At 37.1% G+C, this 16,905-nt stretch overlaps 1 protein-coding gene across 1 annotated transcript; it reads left to right on the top strand.

Moving 5' to 3' along the window:
- Nucleotides 1–12,712: 12,712 nt before the first annotated feature.
- Nucleotides 12,713–13,444, top strand: LOC111879150 (uncharacterized). The gene has a single exon (XM_052771244.1). It carries the CDS (start codon nt 12,713–12,715, stop codon nt 13,442–13,444), a length of 732 nt encoding a protein of 243 aa, XP_052627204.1.
- The last annotated feature ends 3,461 nt before the right edge of the window (nt 13,445–16,905 follow it).

Raw genomic sequence — 16,905 nt, 5'->3', positions numbered from 1 at the left:
ATATATATATATATATATATATATATTAAAATACTAATTATAAAAATAAGTTATTTAATAATAATAATAAGAATAATATTTTAATTAAATCATATTACTTAAATAATTAGGAAATATAAATCTAAGGTTTATTTTGTCATTTTAGAAACTATTTATGTTAAAGGATTTCTGATCAAGGGTATTTTCTATCAATTTATTATATCTCAGGGGTAAAAGTTGCTAAGACATACAAACTATGTCTTCTTCACCAACCAAAATACCCAGCTCGCAGACTTATTTTTTCACAGTTTCAGTTCTTTAAATGAGCAATCCAATCTCATTGGTCGTTTTGATTCGTGATGCCCACCACTGAAGACCACGAGCACAGAGAACCATGGTGGTTCGGGCTAGTGTGCACGGACCACGGTCGTGGCCAGCTAGACCACGAGACCCACCGTGGTCTGTATACCAGTGGGCCTAATCTAACCGTCATTATATAATTGTGGTTAAATGATATTATTTGGTTATACGTTGAACCCACCTATATATATAACTACATCAATAACACATCTTCAATGAGGAGGAGGCACGCCTAATAAATAATTGAAATGTGATCATCTTAAAACTAGCTGAAATTCGATTATTAGACGTCTCTGTATGGTTGATACACATTTAGCAACACATGTTGCTTTTAACTCTCGTTTTAGAGTTAAATTCAAGTACTAAAATAAAAAGTATTTTAAACATAATTAATTATTCGGAATATTAAATTAGGAGAGTACACCCTAATTAATAAGGAGAGGGTAATATTTTTTTGGTTGAACATTAATGAAGAGTAAATTTGTAAAGCAGAAGGATGAGTTTGCAGAAGGCAGTCACAACACCTTCTGAAGATTTGCTCCACTGCTTTGTATAATCCATCTTATTTTCAGTGTTGAATATGCATAAGGTTACAAATCAATGTTGATAATGACTAAGGTTACAAAGCAATGTTGATAATGACGAGTACGACATAAAATCTTACATTTGAACGACGAAGAATGAATCCGCAAAGCAAAATTGCCGAAGGCCCTCACAGTGCCTTCAACAATTTTGTTCTTAAGCTCTGCGGAATCATTTTTCACTATTCAACAAAAAATCATATATATAAACTAGTACACGAATTGTAAAACATAAAAATTTCTTGTAACAGTTGATGATTGTTGACCATTTTTTGTAGAATCTTTCAGTGTATTTTTAGAAGAAAAAAAATCTTAAAGAGCGTTTTTTTTAGTTCGTAGAAAGAAGAAAAGGAGAAAAAAAATGGTAAATGGAAATTTTAGGTTTTGTGTATTCGATTAGTTTGCATAGACAAGAGCTAGTTGACAACATGTCTGGTCCGTAAAAACTAGGGGTGAGCGTGGTGCGGTTCCGTGCGGTTATTGGTCAAAACCTCACCACTAACCGCAAATGCGGTGAATACATTTTCAAAACAGCTTGATGCGGTTATTTTTACGGTGCGGTTAGACGATTATTTTTACGGTGCGGTTTTGTTTTTTTTGTGTTTCGGTTATTAACCGCATGTATTTGGTGCGGTTATTTTGTATGATTTTTAACCGCTATTTAGATTTCAAACTATTTTAAAAGTTCAAAGATATTACATGTAATAATAAAAAAGAATAGGGTATAAGACAATTAATTTAAATCACAAACAACTAATATCTTGAAATCATTAGTTATTAATAATAAATATCTTATAATTGTAAAATTTCATCATTTTTTAATGTTAAACATAACAAAAAACCAACACTTTTAACTTCTAAAAGTTATCTTGCTTTCATCTATAGAATTTGTCTTGTTTTAATATTTAATATATTAATAATTAATAAAAAAATTGTATATAACATATATGGTATGGTGTGGTTTTTTTGTGGGTTTTGAAAACTAATAATCGCACCGCACCGCAAATTTGTGGTTTTTGAAAAACATAAAACCTCACCATGGGTTTTTATTGCAGTTGCGGTTTACGCGATTTTTGCAATTAATTTTAGTTGCGGTGCGGTTTTTGTTCACCCTAGTAGAAACCCATCTCCGAAGTATATTGTCATTTTTGGAAAAATTTGGTATTTTTGGTTATTTTTAATACTTGAGTTTGATTTTTGGTGATATTTAGAAATTTCTCTATTTATGAGCTAATTTATCTAGCTTAATACATAAAAGGTAATGATACCCAATAATCTAATTATGTGCAAACTATTACACAAGGAGAAACGTATTACAACACTCATCGAATAGCTACATCCACACGTCTTACAAGCGATTTTGCTACTGTCTCCAAACGAGTAGGCACCAGTTCATGCATCTATGTTAGGTTGAAACATTAGATAAACGATATTTTGCATGTAGATGTTGACAAAGGGTAGGTACAAGACACCCAATTCATTTTTCATGTTTATTCGTCGAAGGTACACCCAATTTTGAAATGCGAATCACATGGTGGTGATTGTGGTGTGTTAAGTTTATTTAATAAAAATGGTGATCATCTGCTGGTTTGACAACTCTTAGTGGGGTAGGATTTTGACCTATGGCGGTCCATGTGAACTGAATCGGAGGTGAACCGGGTCCTACGTTTTCCACCCCTTCGTAATACTTAAATGGCGGTGACTCCACTAAATTGACCGGAGGTGGCTCATGGCTTATGGCCTCTAGTTGAACCCGGTTTTGCCGGCCCACCCTTTCACAACACGTGAAGCACTAATTAATTAAATATTATATCAATTAAAAAAAAAGTATTCTTTACCTTTTTGAAATACTCCATATATATATAATTTGCTTTTAAGTCGTTGAATTAGATAACAAAAGTTTAACTAAACGAACGATAAAAGTATTTATTAGGGGTACTACTATATGTATGGTCTCTTACATAATTGTTACATTATGGAGATAAAAAAACACTATTAAAGTCACATAAAAGAAAGTGGTACACAAAGCAATTGATGGGGTACCTATATAATTTCTCATTTGTTATAACAATGTATAGTAATAAGCTACGTAAATAACATTTCGTATTTGTTTAACAATTAAATTGATACATATTTTTATTAGAAAACGTTTTAAAAAAATTAATTACAATAATGTAATAAATATAAGACAAAATTACATATAACGTCATTATTTTTTATAAAAGGTCACAACTTCATCTATGTTAATTATTTTTTACCTGTACTTTCTTATATGGTTGGTCTTCGAGTCACATGACTTCTTTGCCATTTTTTATTTTATTTTACTTTTTTATTTCATTAAACTCATTTAATTTAAACAATAAAAAAATTCCCCCTCTCTATGGCCTAATAAAACCCTACACTCCATTGTTTCCATCCTTTTTCCCGCTATCGTCTTCAAGACCATCCCCTTAACACCGACTCCGCTTACGTCATGCCACAATTGTAGGAATTTCAACATGAATGACATTGACAACCTTCATTAGAAAACCATGACATAACCAAACTATTTGTTAGAAATAGGGATGAACAGATTGCTTGGATTCTCTGAAAGTCGTGATTTACTATCAAATTGAAGTATTTCGATGATACAGATCAAACACTCAATTGGATCAAATTCAGAGATACGAAATCAGAGAATGTATGTGAAATGTTCTTCAAGTAGTGTACCAGAAAATGACCCAAAAACGACTATATGATTATTGTCTGAAAACTGCCACTAGACAATTACAACCTGTCATCAAAACTACCAAACCTTCATAAAACGGATCTTAGGAAAAATGATCAATTTTCTAAAAAATCAAATTTTTGATGCATTTTTTTATACAGCAACATAACCCAATTGGATTTTCAACCCCAACCAAGGGCTCTGCCCCATGACCCCGTCAGGGGCTGCCACCCCTTGGACCCCACTCCCAGGGGCGCCGCCCTCAGACCCCCGTTCGTTTAGTGGCTTCGCCCCTAAATAACAGTGTACTTTGAATCTAAAAAACTTGAATACGTGTGCACTCCTACACCATCCTAACTTGTTCAATATTCAACAAGATCACTTTTGGTCAACAAATTTAATCCTATTATACTTAAATAATATTGATGATATTAAATCACCAACAAACCTCCCCATTTAAGTGTAATCCTGATTAAACTTAAAGCAAAACATAAACAACAACAAACCGATGCATAAATGAAATGTCGTGACGATTTATTTTCACATTAGCTTATTACTCAATCCAAATATTCGAATATAAGAGTGTCACTAAGGATTGAACCCTTTCTATTCAAAGTGAATACATGAAGATAATACACACACCAATTTACATTCTCATAATTTCTAACACGACACTATATTTTACTAGCTTGTGTCCATCCTTCAATAAGCATATCAAAGTCAAGTCCCAACTTCTTGAAGCAGCTAAACTTCATGCTTATATAGGTAGTTCTTTTGTTCTTGCACCTGCAAATGAAAATTTTTAATGAACTATTAAGAATTAAATTTTAACCTCTTTAACTCGCACTATCGACCACATACCTTGGGATGATGATTATAATGTGTTTCAATATTCAAATATCAAGCGTTTGACATTGAATTCAACATCTAATATTAAATTAGATGGGAATTGGGTATTTCAATATAAAAGATTTTAAGTGGACTTTAAACTCATCCCTACAGCCACCTTGTGCACAAGATCTCTTGCTAACCCTTTGGTTAGATGATCGGCCAAATTCAACTAAGTTCTTACAAACTCCACACATATCACACCAGTTATGATGAGCTCATGAATCATGGTATGTCTAACACCTAAATGTCTAGACTTATCATTGTACACTTGACTATAAGCATTAGCCAAGGTTGAAACACTATCACATCTGATAAAAATGGTAGATATCAGTTTGCGACATAATGGAATTTCATACATCAAATTCCGTATCCGCTTATCTTCTTTACTAGCAGCAGACAATGCAACAAACTCATATTCCATGGTTGAGTTAGTAATACAAGTCTTTTTCTTGGATGCCCATGAATTGGCACCTCCTCCAAGAAGAAACACCTAACCACTAGTAGAGGAGTGATACTCTAAGTTTTTAATCTAGCAGGCATCTGAATAACCTTCCAAAAAAAGAAGGATATCCACTATAAGTTAAACCATAATTCATGGTGCCTTTCAAATACTTGAATACTCTACTCACTGCTTGCCAATGATGTGTACTAGGATTACTAGTATATCTACTAAGCCTTCTCACACATATGCTTTTTCAGGCCTAGTACTAATCACGTCATACATTAGACAACCAATAGCCCTTGAGTATTCAAGTCAAGACACCAAAGATCCTTTATTAGGTAGAAGATTAAGAGTAGGATCTATAGGAGTGCTAACAGGAAAACAATTCTCAAAGTTAAACTTTTTTAATATCTTCTCAATGTAATGAGATTGAGAATTTGAAATCCCATTGTTTCCTTGTTTAATTCTTATACCAAGAATTACCTCAGCCTCCCCCAACTCTTTCATTTCAAAACCAGATGATAAGAATTTCTTGGTTTTATCAACTTCTTCTAAATCAGTACCATAAATCAACATATCATTCACATATAAACAAATCATGACTCCTTTACTAGAAGTATCAAATATTCTATATACACACTTGTCAGCTTGGTTTAATGCAAAACCATTAGACAAGACAACATCATCAAACTTTTGATGCCATTTCTTTGGTGTTTGTTTCAAACCATATAATGATTTCTTTAACTTGCACACTTTGTGTTCATTTCCAGGTATCACAAACCCTTCAGGTTGTTTCATGTATATTTCCTCATCCAAGTCACCATTCAAGAATGCAGATTTCACATCCATTTGGTGAATCACAAGATTATGTATAGCTACAAGAGCTAATAATATTTTAATAGTAGAAATTCTGGCAACAGGAGCATAAGTATCAAAGAAATCAACGTCTTCCTTTTGTCTAAAGCCTTGGATAACCAATTTGGATTTATACTTATCAATTATGCCACCCACCTTCAATTTTCTTTTGAGGATCCATTTACATCCTAATGCCATACAACCAGGAGGTAAATCAGACAATACCCAAGTATTGTTATGCATGATAGAATCAATCTCATCCTGAATTACCTTTTTCCAGAAATAAACATCCCTAGAATCCATAGCTTCACTGAAATTATTTGGATCCTCCTCAATATTAAAACAATATTGATGTTGAGACACAGTCTCATCCCTTGTTCCTTCAACTAAATATAGTTGAAAATCAGATCTAAAAGATTTAGCTTTTCTAGCTCTAGCACTCTATCTAAGTTTAGGCATAGAAGTTGTACCACCAGAAGCATCTTCAGCTTGAGTTGTGTTCTTGCTGAAAGATTCCTGAATCATATCCCTTGGTCTAGGTATATATGTAAATCTTTCTTCATCAAAAATATCATCACTTGGCTCTATAATAGTGTTTACAGACACAAAGTTATTAGATTCTAAAACATAGAATCTATAAGCGTTGGAATGCTCAACATATCCAATAAAGATACAATTCATACCTCTTTCACCCAAAGTTTTCCTTTTGGGTTCAGTGTGCTTCACAACTACTCGACAACCCCAAACTTTGAGATAACTCAAATTTGATACCTTTTTACACCAAAGTTCATAAGGAGTATTCTTACACCTTTTGTTTGGAGTTCTATTCAAAATATAACATGCAGTTAACATTGCCTCACCCCAAAAGCCTCCACTTAATCCAGAATAGGACGACATGAAATTAACCATGTCTTTCAAAGTCCTATTCTTCCTTTCAGTTACACCATTTTGTGGCGATGTATAAGGAGCTATGGTTTGATGTATTATTCCAGTTGATTCAAAGTAAAATAGATAATAATACTCACCACCTCTATCAGTATGCAATACTTTTATTAATTTATTTTTATGAAGCTCAACTAGTTGTTTATAAAATCTTAATTTATCAAGTGCTTCATCCTTAAAATGTAGCAAATAGACATAACAATATCTAGATGCATCATCAATAAAAGTAACAACATACTTTTTGTTTCCAATGGAAGGTATTGCATGGAAATCACATAAATCACTATTTATAAGTTCCAACACCTTGCTTTCCCTACCAAAAATTTTGAAAGGTTGTCTTGTGATTTTAGTTAACATGCATGTTTTACATTTTTCATTGTTTATATCAAAAGCAGGAATTAAACTCATTTTTGACATGTCTTTTTAATTTCTTGTAATGAATGTGTCCTAGTCTAGAATGTCATAAATCAGATTTATTAAAGCTATTGCTAGTACTAGAAGAAGCTATGAAAAAATAATTATCATAACTAGGATAATTAATATTAAGTCTAATCATTCCATTACATACATATCCGAAACCCATAAAAGAACCATGTCTTGACAAGATATTCTTGTCACTTTCTAATACTTGTTGGTAACCACAATTATTTAAAACAATTTCAGACACAAGATTATTTCGAATCACCGGTACATATAAAACATTGTTCATACACAAATACTTTCCAGAAGTAAAGTAAAGTAAAACATATCCTAAACCCTTGATTGGTTCAGTTGCAACATTTCCCATTTTCACCATAGATCCGTCTTCAATTGTTTCACATTCCTTGAACCAACGAAGATCTTTACATATATGGCTTGTTGCTCCCGAATCAACCGACCATGAAACATCATCATCCTGCACATAAAATGTTTTAGAAATCACAGAAATATAATTCTGAACATATTTAGAATTCTGCATGAAAACATAAATATGACCTTGTTGCTTTTCTGGATCCTTGGATCCACTTGGTCCAACACAATGCTTGTTCACTTTATAAAGACGACAATCTTTCTTGAAGTGACCCAGTTATTATAATTCCAGAAAACCAACCTAGCCTTCTTGTTGGAAGACTTGCCATCCTTTCCTTTAAACTTCCTTTTTCCATTAGACTTCTTGGTATTCTTTGAACTTTCTCCTTCCACCATGTTCATAGAAGAGGAACCAACTTGGTTCTTGCCTTTAGGATTGTTATCAAGTTCTTGAGTCCTTAAGGAGTCTTTAATCCGTAAATGACTTCCAAGATGAGTCAAAGTCAATTCCTCTTTTTGTTATGTTTTAGATTGTGTTTAAAATTCTTCCATGAATGGGGTAGTTTGTCAATGATCACAGCCACAAAAATGGCTTCATCCATTTTCAGATTATGTTGAGCAAACTGTCCCCAAATCCTTAACATTTCATGGAATTGTTCTATAACAGGCTTGGAGTCAATCATCCTGTAACCCATAAAGTTACAAACAAGAAACTTCTTGTTAGAAACATCTTCAGCCATGTACTTGGATTCAAGAGAATCCCACAGTTCTTTTGCAAATTTGAAATTTTGATAGATATCAAACAAAGAGTCAGACATATCATTCAGAATATGACCACGACATATGTAATCATCATTTTCCCACTTTGATATCCTTTTTGTTGCCTCAAAAGGTTCATCTTCAACAAACTCTAGTACGATTGGCATGGGTGTACTTAGAACATACACCACTTTCAGAGTGGTAAGGAGAAACTGCATCTTCTTCTTCAATCTACGAAAATCTTTCCCTTCAAACTTGTTCAATTTGTCAAACTTGCTTGTCATATCCTTCACAGAATCACCACTTGCCATGATCACAAAATAATTCAGTTTTTGTTAGAAATAGGGGATGAACAGATTGCTTGGATTCTTTGAAAGTCGTGATTCACTATCGAATTGAAGTATTTCGATGGTACAGATCGAACACTCAATTGGATGAAATTCAGTGATATGAAATCAGAGAATGTATGTGAAATGTTATTCAAGTGGTGTACCAGAAAATGACCACAGAAGGGCTATATGATTTCTGTTTGAAAATGCCACTAGACAGTTACAAACTGTCATAAAAACTACCAAACCTGTCATAAAACAGATCTCAAGGAAAAAGGGTCAATTTTCTAAAAATTCAGATTTTTGATGCATTTTTTTAATATAGCAACATAACCCAATTGGATTTTCGACCCTAGCTAGGAGCTCTGCCCCTTGGACCCCGCCAGGGGCTTCTACCCCTTAGACCCCGCTCCCAGGGGTGCTACCCCCGGACCCCTGTTCGTTTAGGGGCTTCTGTAACGCCCCGTGTTTTCTCGGTACGTTTGGTTATTTTAATTTAATTATCCTTGTAACATTGGGTTAATTTATTTAACCAATGTCTGATTTCTTATGTTATTGGACTCTTTTGATCATCTTGTAAACTCCTTTTATTGAAGTCTATGGGCTATGGGCCTATTTGCAAAGTCCATCTAGTTAATAGTACTTAATGTGTAAATTGAATCATTTGGAACACACACAAGGAAAACACTCTAAACCCTCCCTCTCTCTCAAAAATCGTCCCTCTCTCTCTCTCTTTGGGATCAAGAGCAGCCAAGGGGCTGTTTGGAGCTTAATTCTTGTTCATTTCCAGCCTTGATTCGTATTGGTATGAACCTCCTTATCCTTTCTTACGACTTGATTCATAACCTTGTTCTAGTTTTATTATTTCATCTTCACCTTTTCTCATTCTTATTTTATTGTAATTGTATGTTATACATCATGTCAAGATCCTATCTTCACCCCATATATGGTGGATGATGGATCTAGGGGATTACATGTGACAAAAGATCATGGAAACCCTAAAAGGGAGAATGACGATTTTATGTGCTTATGTTTATTTTCATGTTGATTATTATTACATCCTTGTGGCTAAATGAAATCCTAATGATCCCTAACCATTTTTAGTACCACCATTATCATGGAGACTGAATTGGGATGATGAACACATCTTAAAATGTGTTTCAAAAGGAGAAGGATGGATAAGCCAAAAAGGAATCACGGGTGGCTACGATTCTGTTTTCCATCAGATCTGTAGTCATTTTGTAAAAATCATATCTGGAGCTCTAGAACTCAAACGGACCCAAAACCAGTTCCAAAAGTTCACAAATTGAGTTGGCTAACTTTCTTAAGAAGACCAACCTCACTGATAAGGGATTTATCTATGTGAAAGAATGGCATCTTTGCTGTTAGGTCTGATCCGGGTCTGTTCTGATATGTCATTTTGTTTTCATCATTTCTAAGGCTTGGAAAAGGATCCAGAGTGATTCCAAGTTTCTATATGTTCCTTATATTATGAATTTAAGATCTGGAGAATATGGGGTGTTATTTCCAATTATAAATTGGGTATAATGGATCCACACTCCAGGTCAGTGGGCAGTCACCAGCTTTTGCTAGTGCTGTGATTGTCCACAATGTGAATTTTATATATGGAGTTTGAGAGATGCTTTTCATTCAATTCCAAATCTGAGACTTTCACTTATATGTCCTTTACTTCTCTTAATTTTCTTTTGGACTAATTCTACACACAAGTTGGTTAGAATTGGCCAACATCACTTGACTGTATTGTTGGAGACAGAAGTGATAGACCATTTTGTAAAATTCATATTTAATTCATCTTTTGGAGTTAGAATGAGTTCTTTATAGTTGTGGAATCCAGAGCAATCATAGTTTCCTATAAAATTTATTTAAAGCTATGTTTCTGTTTTAGATTTTGGAGTAAATCCGTTTTGAACAGCAGGTCTGTTTTAGAGACCTTGCTGTGATTACTCTTTTCTCAACTCATAGCTTCGGTACTTCTCCTTTCTAACCTTTAGTCCTTCTTAGGTGAGGTTTTGAAGTTTGCTCAAGCTTGGTAGAATTATTTGATTGTTAGCCATCCTTAATACTCACTCAAGGTGAGTTCTCTCACACCTTTGTATTGATGATTGTGTTTGCTAGTTAGCTCGTGTGTGATTATTTGAATTTATTATAAAAGCATGCTATATAAGTATTGTTTTAATTCGTACATGTGCACTGTACGTAACTAATTATAGATATGGGGACACCACCAAAGGATACGGATTTACCGGTGCGGTGGGTAGGTAAGATCACCAACGTAATACTCTTCGTGAGGTGCGGTGATTAGGGCCAAATGATACGGGATCTTCCCGGTGCGGTTCAAACCTACAAGTCCTTCTCGTAATATAGACATTGATTCGTTCTTTGCCTTTATCATTATAATTGGAAAATGGATTAGGGCTAGTAAATATGAATGTTAGTACAATGTCTGTGTTTGAATTCACTAAGCTTCGTGCTTACGTTTTTCCCTTATAACTTTTCAGGTGTTAAGATTAAAGAGGCTAAGGCTTGACATGGAGCATCGGGACATCGCTACTAGTTATTTTGTTGGGACCTTATTATTATTATTACTTCCGCACTTATTTTATATGATTATTAAGTTGATGGATTATGTTATGACTATTTCAGTTGTTTTAACTTAATTTAAGATGGGTTTTAAAAGTTTAAAATTTTTGCAAAAAAAAATTGGGTGTCACAAGTTGGTATTAGAGCCACAGTTTGAGGGAACTAGGCATTCTTGTGGATGTTCTAGACTCAAATTTGAGGCTCTATAAGAGTTTATTTTCTTTTTAAAATATTTTTCAAACTTTCTGAAGACTAGTAGTGAAAGATGTCGCGGTGTACCAGTCAGCCAGCCAAGTAAGCCTTATTTCTTATGTTAAATGTTTATGTTAAATTGTTGACTATGAATTGGATTCTACTAGCCTTAAAATATTAGATTACACACTTAGTTAGTGTTAACATGTGAGAGAGTTGTAAAATTAACGGCTAGAGCGAACTGGAAATTTTGAAACTAGACGCGAATGCGAAATTGGAACTTGTGTGGAAGGTAGTAGAAGGGCCCCTACTATTTGAAACATCGGTGCCGGTTTCGAGTCGGGGAAAGGTTGAAAAATTTTCGGCAAGCTGAGTGTTTTGTCTTCCTAGAAATATCTTGGCTGAATTGTTTCTAAGATTTTCCTTCTTCTGTGGATACCAATGGCTCCGCCTGCTCGACTTAATCAGCTCCAAATGGAGCAAGTTAGGGATATTGTCGCTGAGGAATTCAATAACGGTTTCAACGAACTAATCCCGGGTGTGACCAACGACATAATCAACCAATTCGGTGCTCTTCTGGATGAGCGTCTCGCGGCTATTCCCGGGGAAGCGTTACTGTCTCTGCCTGTTCAGGATTCGGCATACTACTTCGAGAAGTTCAACAAGTGTAGCTCTCCTCTTTGGAATGGTGAATCCGACCCAGTTGCTACTAAGCCCTGGGTGTCAGATATTGAGGGCGCCTTCATAAGTGTTGGGTGTCCGGACTAGTACAAAGCAGTGATCGCCATGAATCAGCTATGAAAAAGGGGAAAGACATAGTGGAACACCATCACCTCTCTATTGAACAAAGACAAAGTGAGGGCCATGTCTTGGGCCCAATTTGTGGAGAGGTTCGAGGCACAATATGTGCCTAAGGTGGAGCAGCAGCGGATGCAGCAAGAGTTCATGGCCTTACAGCAGACTACCGAATCCGTTAGTGACCTGAACGCCAAGTTCTTGGAGATGCTATCTTTTTGCCCCTCGTTTGCTGGGAACAAGGCCTGGTTAGTCAGCCGGTACATGACCATCCTACTTATCGAGATTCGGGAATTTGTTAGCATGCAGAAGTTCTCGAATTTATCTACGATCATGAATGTAGCGAGGAGGAGGGAAATCGAGTTGCAGACCCAGTCCAAGAGGAAGGCCAATGACACCTCTTCCAAGACATCCAGAGATGCCCAGAAAATGCAAAAGCAGGGTAGTAAGTCAAGGTATGAGTATAGGACGTCTTCAGGGCGAGAAAAATATGTTGATATGCTACAACTACAAAAAGCCAGGGCATCATTGGAAGAATTGTAGGGATCCTCCTGGGAGTGCAGTACCTCATATTACTTCTACAATTCCCGTCTGCTATCACTGCAACGAGACGGGACACAAGAAGCCTGAATGCCCGAAGTTGAAGACTGGTAAAGGAGACAGGGGTACAAATCCTGCAATTGCATCATCCTCTAAGGGAACCATTATGGTGACACGAGGTCGTGCTCACCAGATGACTGTGGAGGAGCCGGTGATTACAACGACAGTGGCAGACACTTATTTGCTAGATTCCAAGCCCGATGTTGTTATGTTTGATAGCGGTGCTACCCATTCTTTTGTATCTCACACGTTTATTAATCATTTGGGGCGTAGTATCGGAAAATTGGCTCACCCAATGGTTGTCGATGTTGTCGACAACCGCACTATTTATGTCACCGATGTCTATCGGGGTTGCACTCTCGAGTTTTCTGGAGTTGAATTCCCTATTGATCTTATCCCTATTGCGATGCGAGAGCTCTGCGTTATCGTAGGCATGGATTGGCTTGATGCGTTTGATGCGGAAATCCACTGTCGTAAGAAGCAAGTTCGTGTTCGAAACCCTAGAGGTGGAGAACTTATTATTCAGGGGGACATTCCCCGCCTGGCTATGGCTTCTTGCTCTTCTGCTATAGCACTAGACAACGTTCCTATCGTTTCCGACTTCAACGATGTCTTTCCGTAGGAACTCCCTGGCTTGCCACCTGTTCGGCAAGTGGAGTTTCGCATTGATTTGGTGCCAGGTGCGACTCCGGTAGCGAAATCTCCTTACCGCTTGGCACCACCTGAAATGAAAGAGCTCCAAGATCAACTTCAAGAACTAAGTGATAAAGGGTTTATACGGCCAAGTTGCTCGCCTTGGGGTGCTCCTATTCTATTTGTGAAGAAGAAAGATGGATCCCAGCGAATGTGTATTGATTATAGGGAGCTAAACAAGCGCACGATAAAGAATAGGTACCAATTGCCACGTATTGACGATCTTTTCGATCAGCTTCAGGGAGCATCTTGGTTTTCCAAGATTGATTTACGTTACGGTTACCATCAGATGCGGGTTAGAAGACATTGAGAAAACAGCATTCCGTACTCACCCTCTGACATTGAGAAAACGGTATTAAGGTCGATCAAGCCAAGGTTAATGCGGTTAAACAATGGAAGATTCCAAAAACACCTTCTGAAATTCGCAGTTTCTTGGGTTTAGCCGGTTATTACCGGAGGTTCATTGAAAATTTCTCTAAAATCGCCTTACCACTCACCCGATTGACCAAGAAATCAATGAATTTCGTTTGGGGCCTGGAGCAGCAGCTGGCGTTTGATGAGCTAAGGAAATGATTGTGTGATGCTCCGATTTTGGCCTTACCTGATGGGGTTGAGGATATGGTGGTTTACTGTGATGCATCGCTTCAAGGTCTTGGTGTCGTGTTAATGCAACGAGATAGGGTGATAGCCTATGCCTCCCGACAGCTGAAACCCCACGAACGAAACTACCCCACTCATGATTTGGAGCTTGGGGCTGTTGTTTTCGCTCTTAAGATTTGGAGACACTATCTCTATGGAGTGAAGTTTATCATATACACTGACCATAAGAGTCTAAAATATTTGTTCGAGCAGAGGGATTTGAATATGAGGCAGATCCGATGGTTGGATGTCGTAAAAGATTATGATTGTGAAATTCACTACCACCCCGGTAAAGCTAATGTGGTAGCTGATGCTCTCAGTCGTAAACAATCTGCCGAACCGATTCGAGCTAAGTGTCTCCGGATCACGATGGTGTCGTCTTTGTTAGATCTAATCCGGGACGCCCAAAAGACGACAATACTGGAGGAAAACATCAGGCGTGAGAAGATTGGGAAAGAGTTGCCTAAGATGAAACGAGACGGGCGGGGTTTGCTGACTCGCTATGGTAGGGTTTGGGTTCCATATACCGGGGGAAATCGGAAAACCCTAATGGATGAGTCTCATAAGTCAAAATTTTCTATCCATCCTGGTGCTACTAAAATGTATCGGGACCTTCATGAGGCTTACTGGTGGCATGGAATGAAGAATGATGTGGCTCGATTTGTGGAAGAATGTATGACCTATCGGAAGGTCAAGGCGGAACACCAGAAACCGCATGGGAAGTTGCAACCATTGGAGATTCCTGAATGGAAATGGGAGCATCTAACCATGGACTTCATTACAAAACTTCCTAGAACTGCCCGAGGATCAGATACGATATGGGTGATTGTTGATCGTTTGACTAAGAGTGCTCACTTTCTGGCTATAAAGGAGAGCTCATCGGCGGAGAAATTAGCCGAGATCTTTGTTCGGGAGATTGTCTCATTACATGGGGTGCCCGTTTCTATCGTCTCCGATCGAGACACCCGATTTACCTCTCGGTTCTGGAGGAAGTCTCAAGAGGAATTGGGCACATGATTACATTTTACTACCGCCTTCCATCCGCAGACAGACGGGCAGAGTGAGCGGACGATTCAGACCTTGGAGGACATGCTTAGGGCGTGTGCGATTGATTTTGGGGGTAGTTGGGATGACCATCTACATCTAGCTGAGTTTTCTTATAACAACAACTATCACTTGAGCATTAAAATGCCTCCGTATGAAGCCTTGTACGGGAGGAAGTGCAGGACGCCCGTTTGTTGGGGCGAGGCTGGGCAGAGGGTACTTGGGAGTACCGATATCGTGCTACAGACTACGAAGAAAATCCAAGTGATTCGGGATCATTTGGTCACAGCGAGTAGTCGTCAGAAAAGTTATGCCGACAAAAGACGCTCCAATATTGAGTTCTAGGTGGGAGATTATGTGTTGCTTAAAGTTTCCCTCTGGAAAGGTGTGATTCGATTTCGGAAGCGGGGAAAGCTCGGACCCTGATTCATTGGACCCTACAAGGTCATAGCTCGTGTGGGGAAGGTGGCTTACCGTTTAGAGCTTGCTGACGAGCTTAGTCTAATTCATAATACATTCCACGTGTCTCAGTTACGAAAATGCGTTGTTGATGAGACCGCTGTGATACCACTGGAGGACATACAAATTGACGAGCGTCTCAATTATGTTGAGAAACCAATCGCTATTTTAGAACGAAAGACGAAAGCTCTCCGCAACAAGACTATAAACCTGGTTAAGGTGCAGTGGCAACATAGGAAGGGTTCGGAATGGACTTGGGAACCGGAATGCGAGATGCGTGCTCATTAGCCGGATCTGTTTCTAGGTGTTGACTTCGAGGACGTAGTCCGTTCTTAGTGGGGGAGAGTTGTAACGCCCTGTGTTTTCTCGGTACGTTTGGTTATTTTAATTTAATTATCCTTGTAACCTTGGGTTAATTTATTTAACCAATGTCTGATTTCTTATGTTATTGGACTCTTTTAATTATCACTGATAAGGGATTTATCTATGTGAAAGAATGGCATCTTTGCTGTTAGGTCTGATCCGTGTCTGTTCTGATATGTCATTTTGTTTTCATCATTTCTAAGGCTTGGAAAAGGATCCAGAGTGATTCCAAGTTTCTATATGTTCCTTATATTATGAATTTAAGATCTGGAGAATATGGGGTGTTATTTCCAATTATAAATTGGGTATAATGGATCCACACTCCAGGTCAGTGGGCAGTCACCAGCTTTTGCTAGTGTTGTGATTGTCCACAATGTGAATTTTATATATGGAGTTTGAGAGATGCTTTTCATTCAATTCCAACTCTGAGACTTTCACTTCTATGTCCTTTACTTCTCTTAATTTTCTTTTGGACTAATTCTACACACAAGTTGGTTAGAATTGGCCAACATCACTTGACTGTATTGTTGGAGACAGAAGTGATACACCATTTTGTAAAATTCATATTTAATTCATCTTTTGGAGTTAGAATGAGTTCTTTATAGTTGTGGAATCCAGAGCAATCATAGTTTCCTATAAAATTTATTTAAAGCTATGTTTCTGTTTTAGATTTTGGAGTAAATCCGTTTTGAACAACAGGTCTGTTTTAGAGACCTTGCTGTGATTACTCTTTTCTCAACTCATAGCTTCGGTACTTCTCCTTTCTAACCTTTAGTCCTTCTTAGGTGAGGTTTTGAAGTTTGCTCAAGCTTGGTAGCATTATTTGATTGTTAGCCATCCTTAATACTCACTCAAGGTGAGTTCTCTCACACCTTTGTATTGATG

Source organism: Lactuca sativa, chromosome 4, assembly GCF_002870075.4.
Source record: "Lactuca sativa cultivar Salinas chromosome 4, Lsat_Salinas_v11, whole genome shotgun sequence".
Classification (NCBI taxonomy): domain Eukaryota; kingdom Viridiplantae; phylum Streptophyta; class Magnoliopsida; order Asterales; family Asteraceae; genus Lactuca; species Lactuca sativa.
This window is presented reverse-complemented; position numbering and strand designations above follow the sequence as displayed.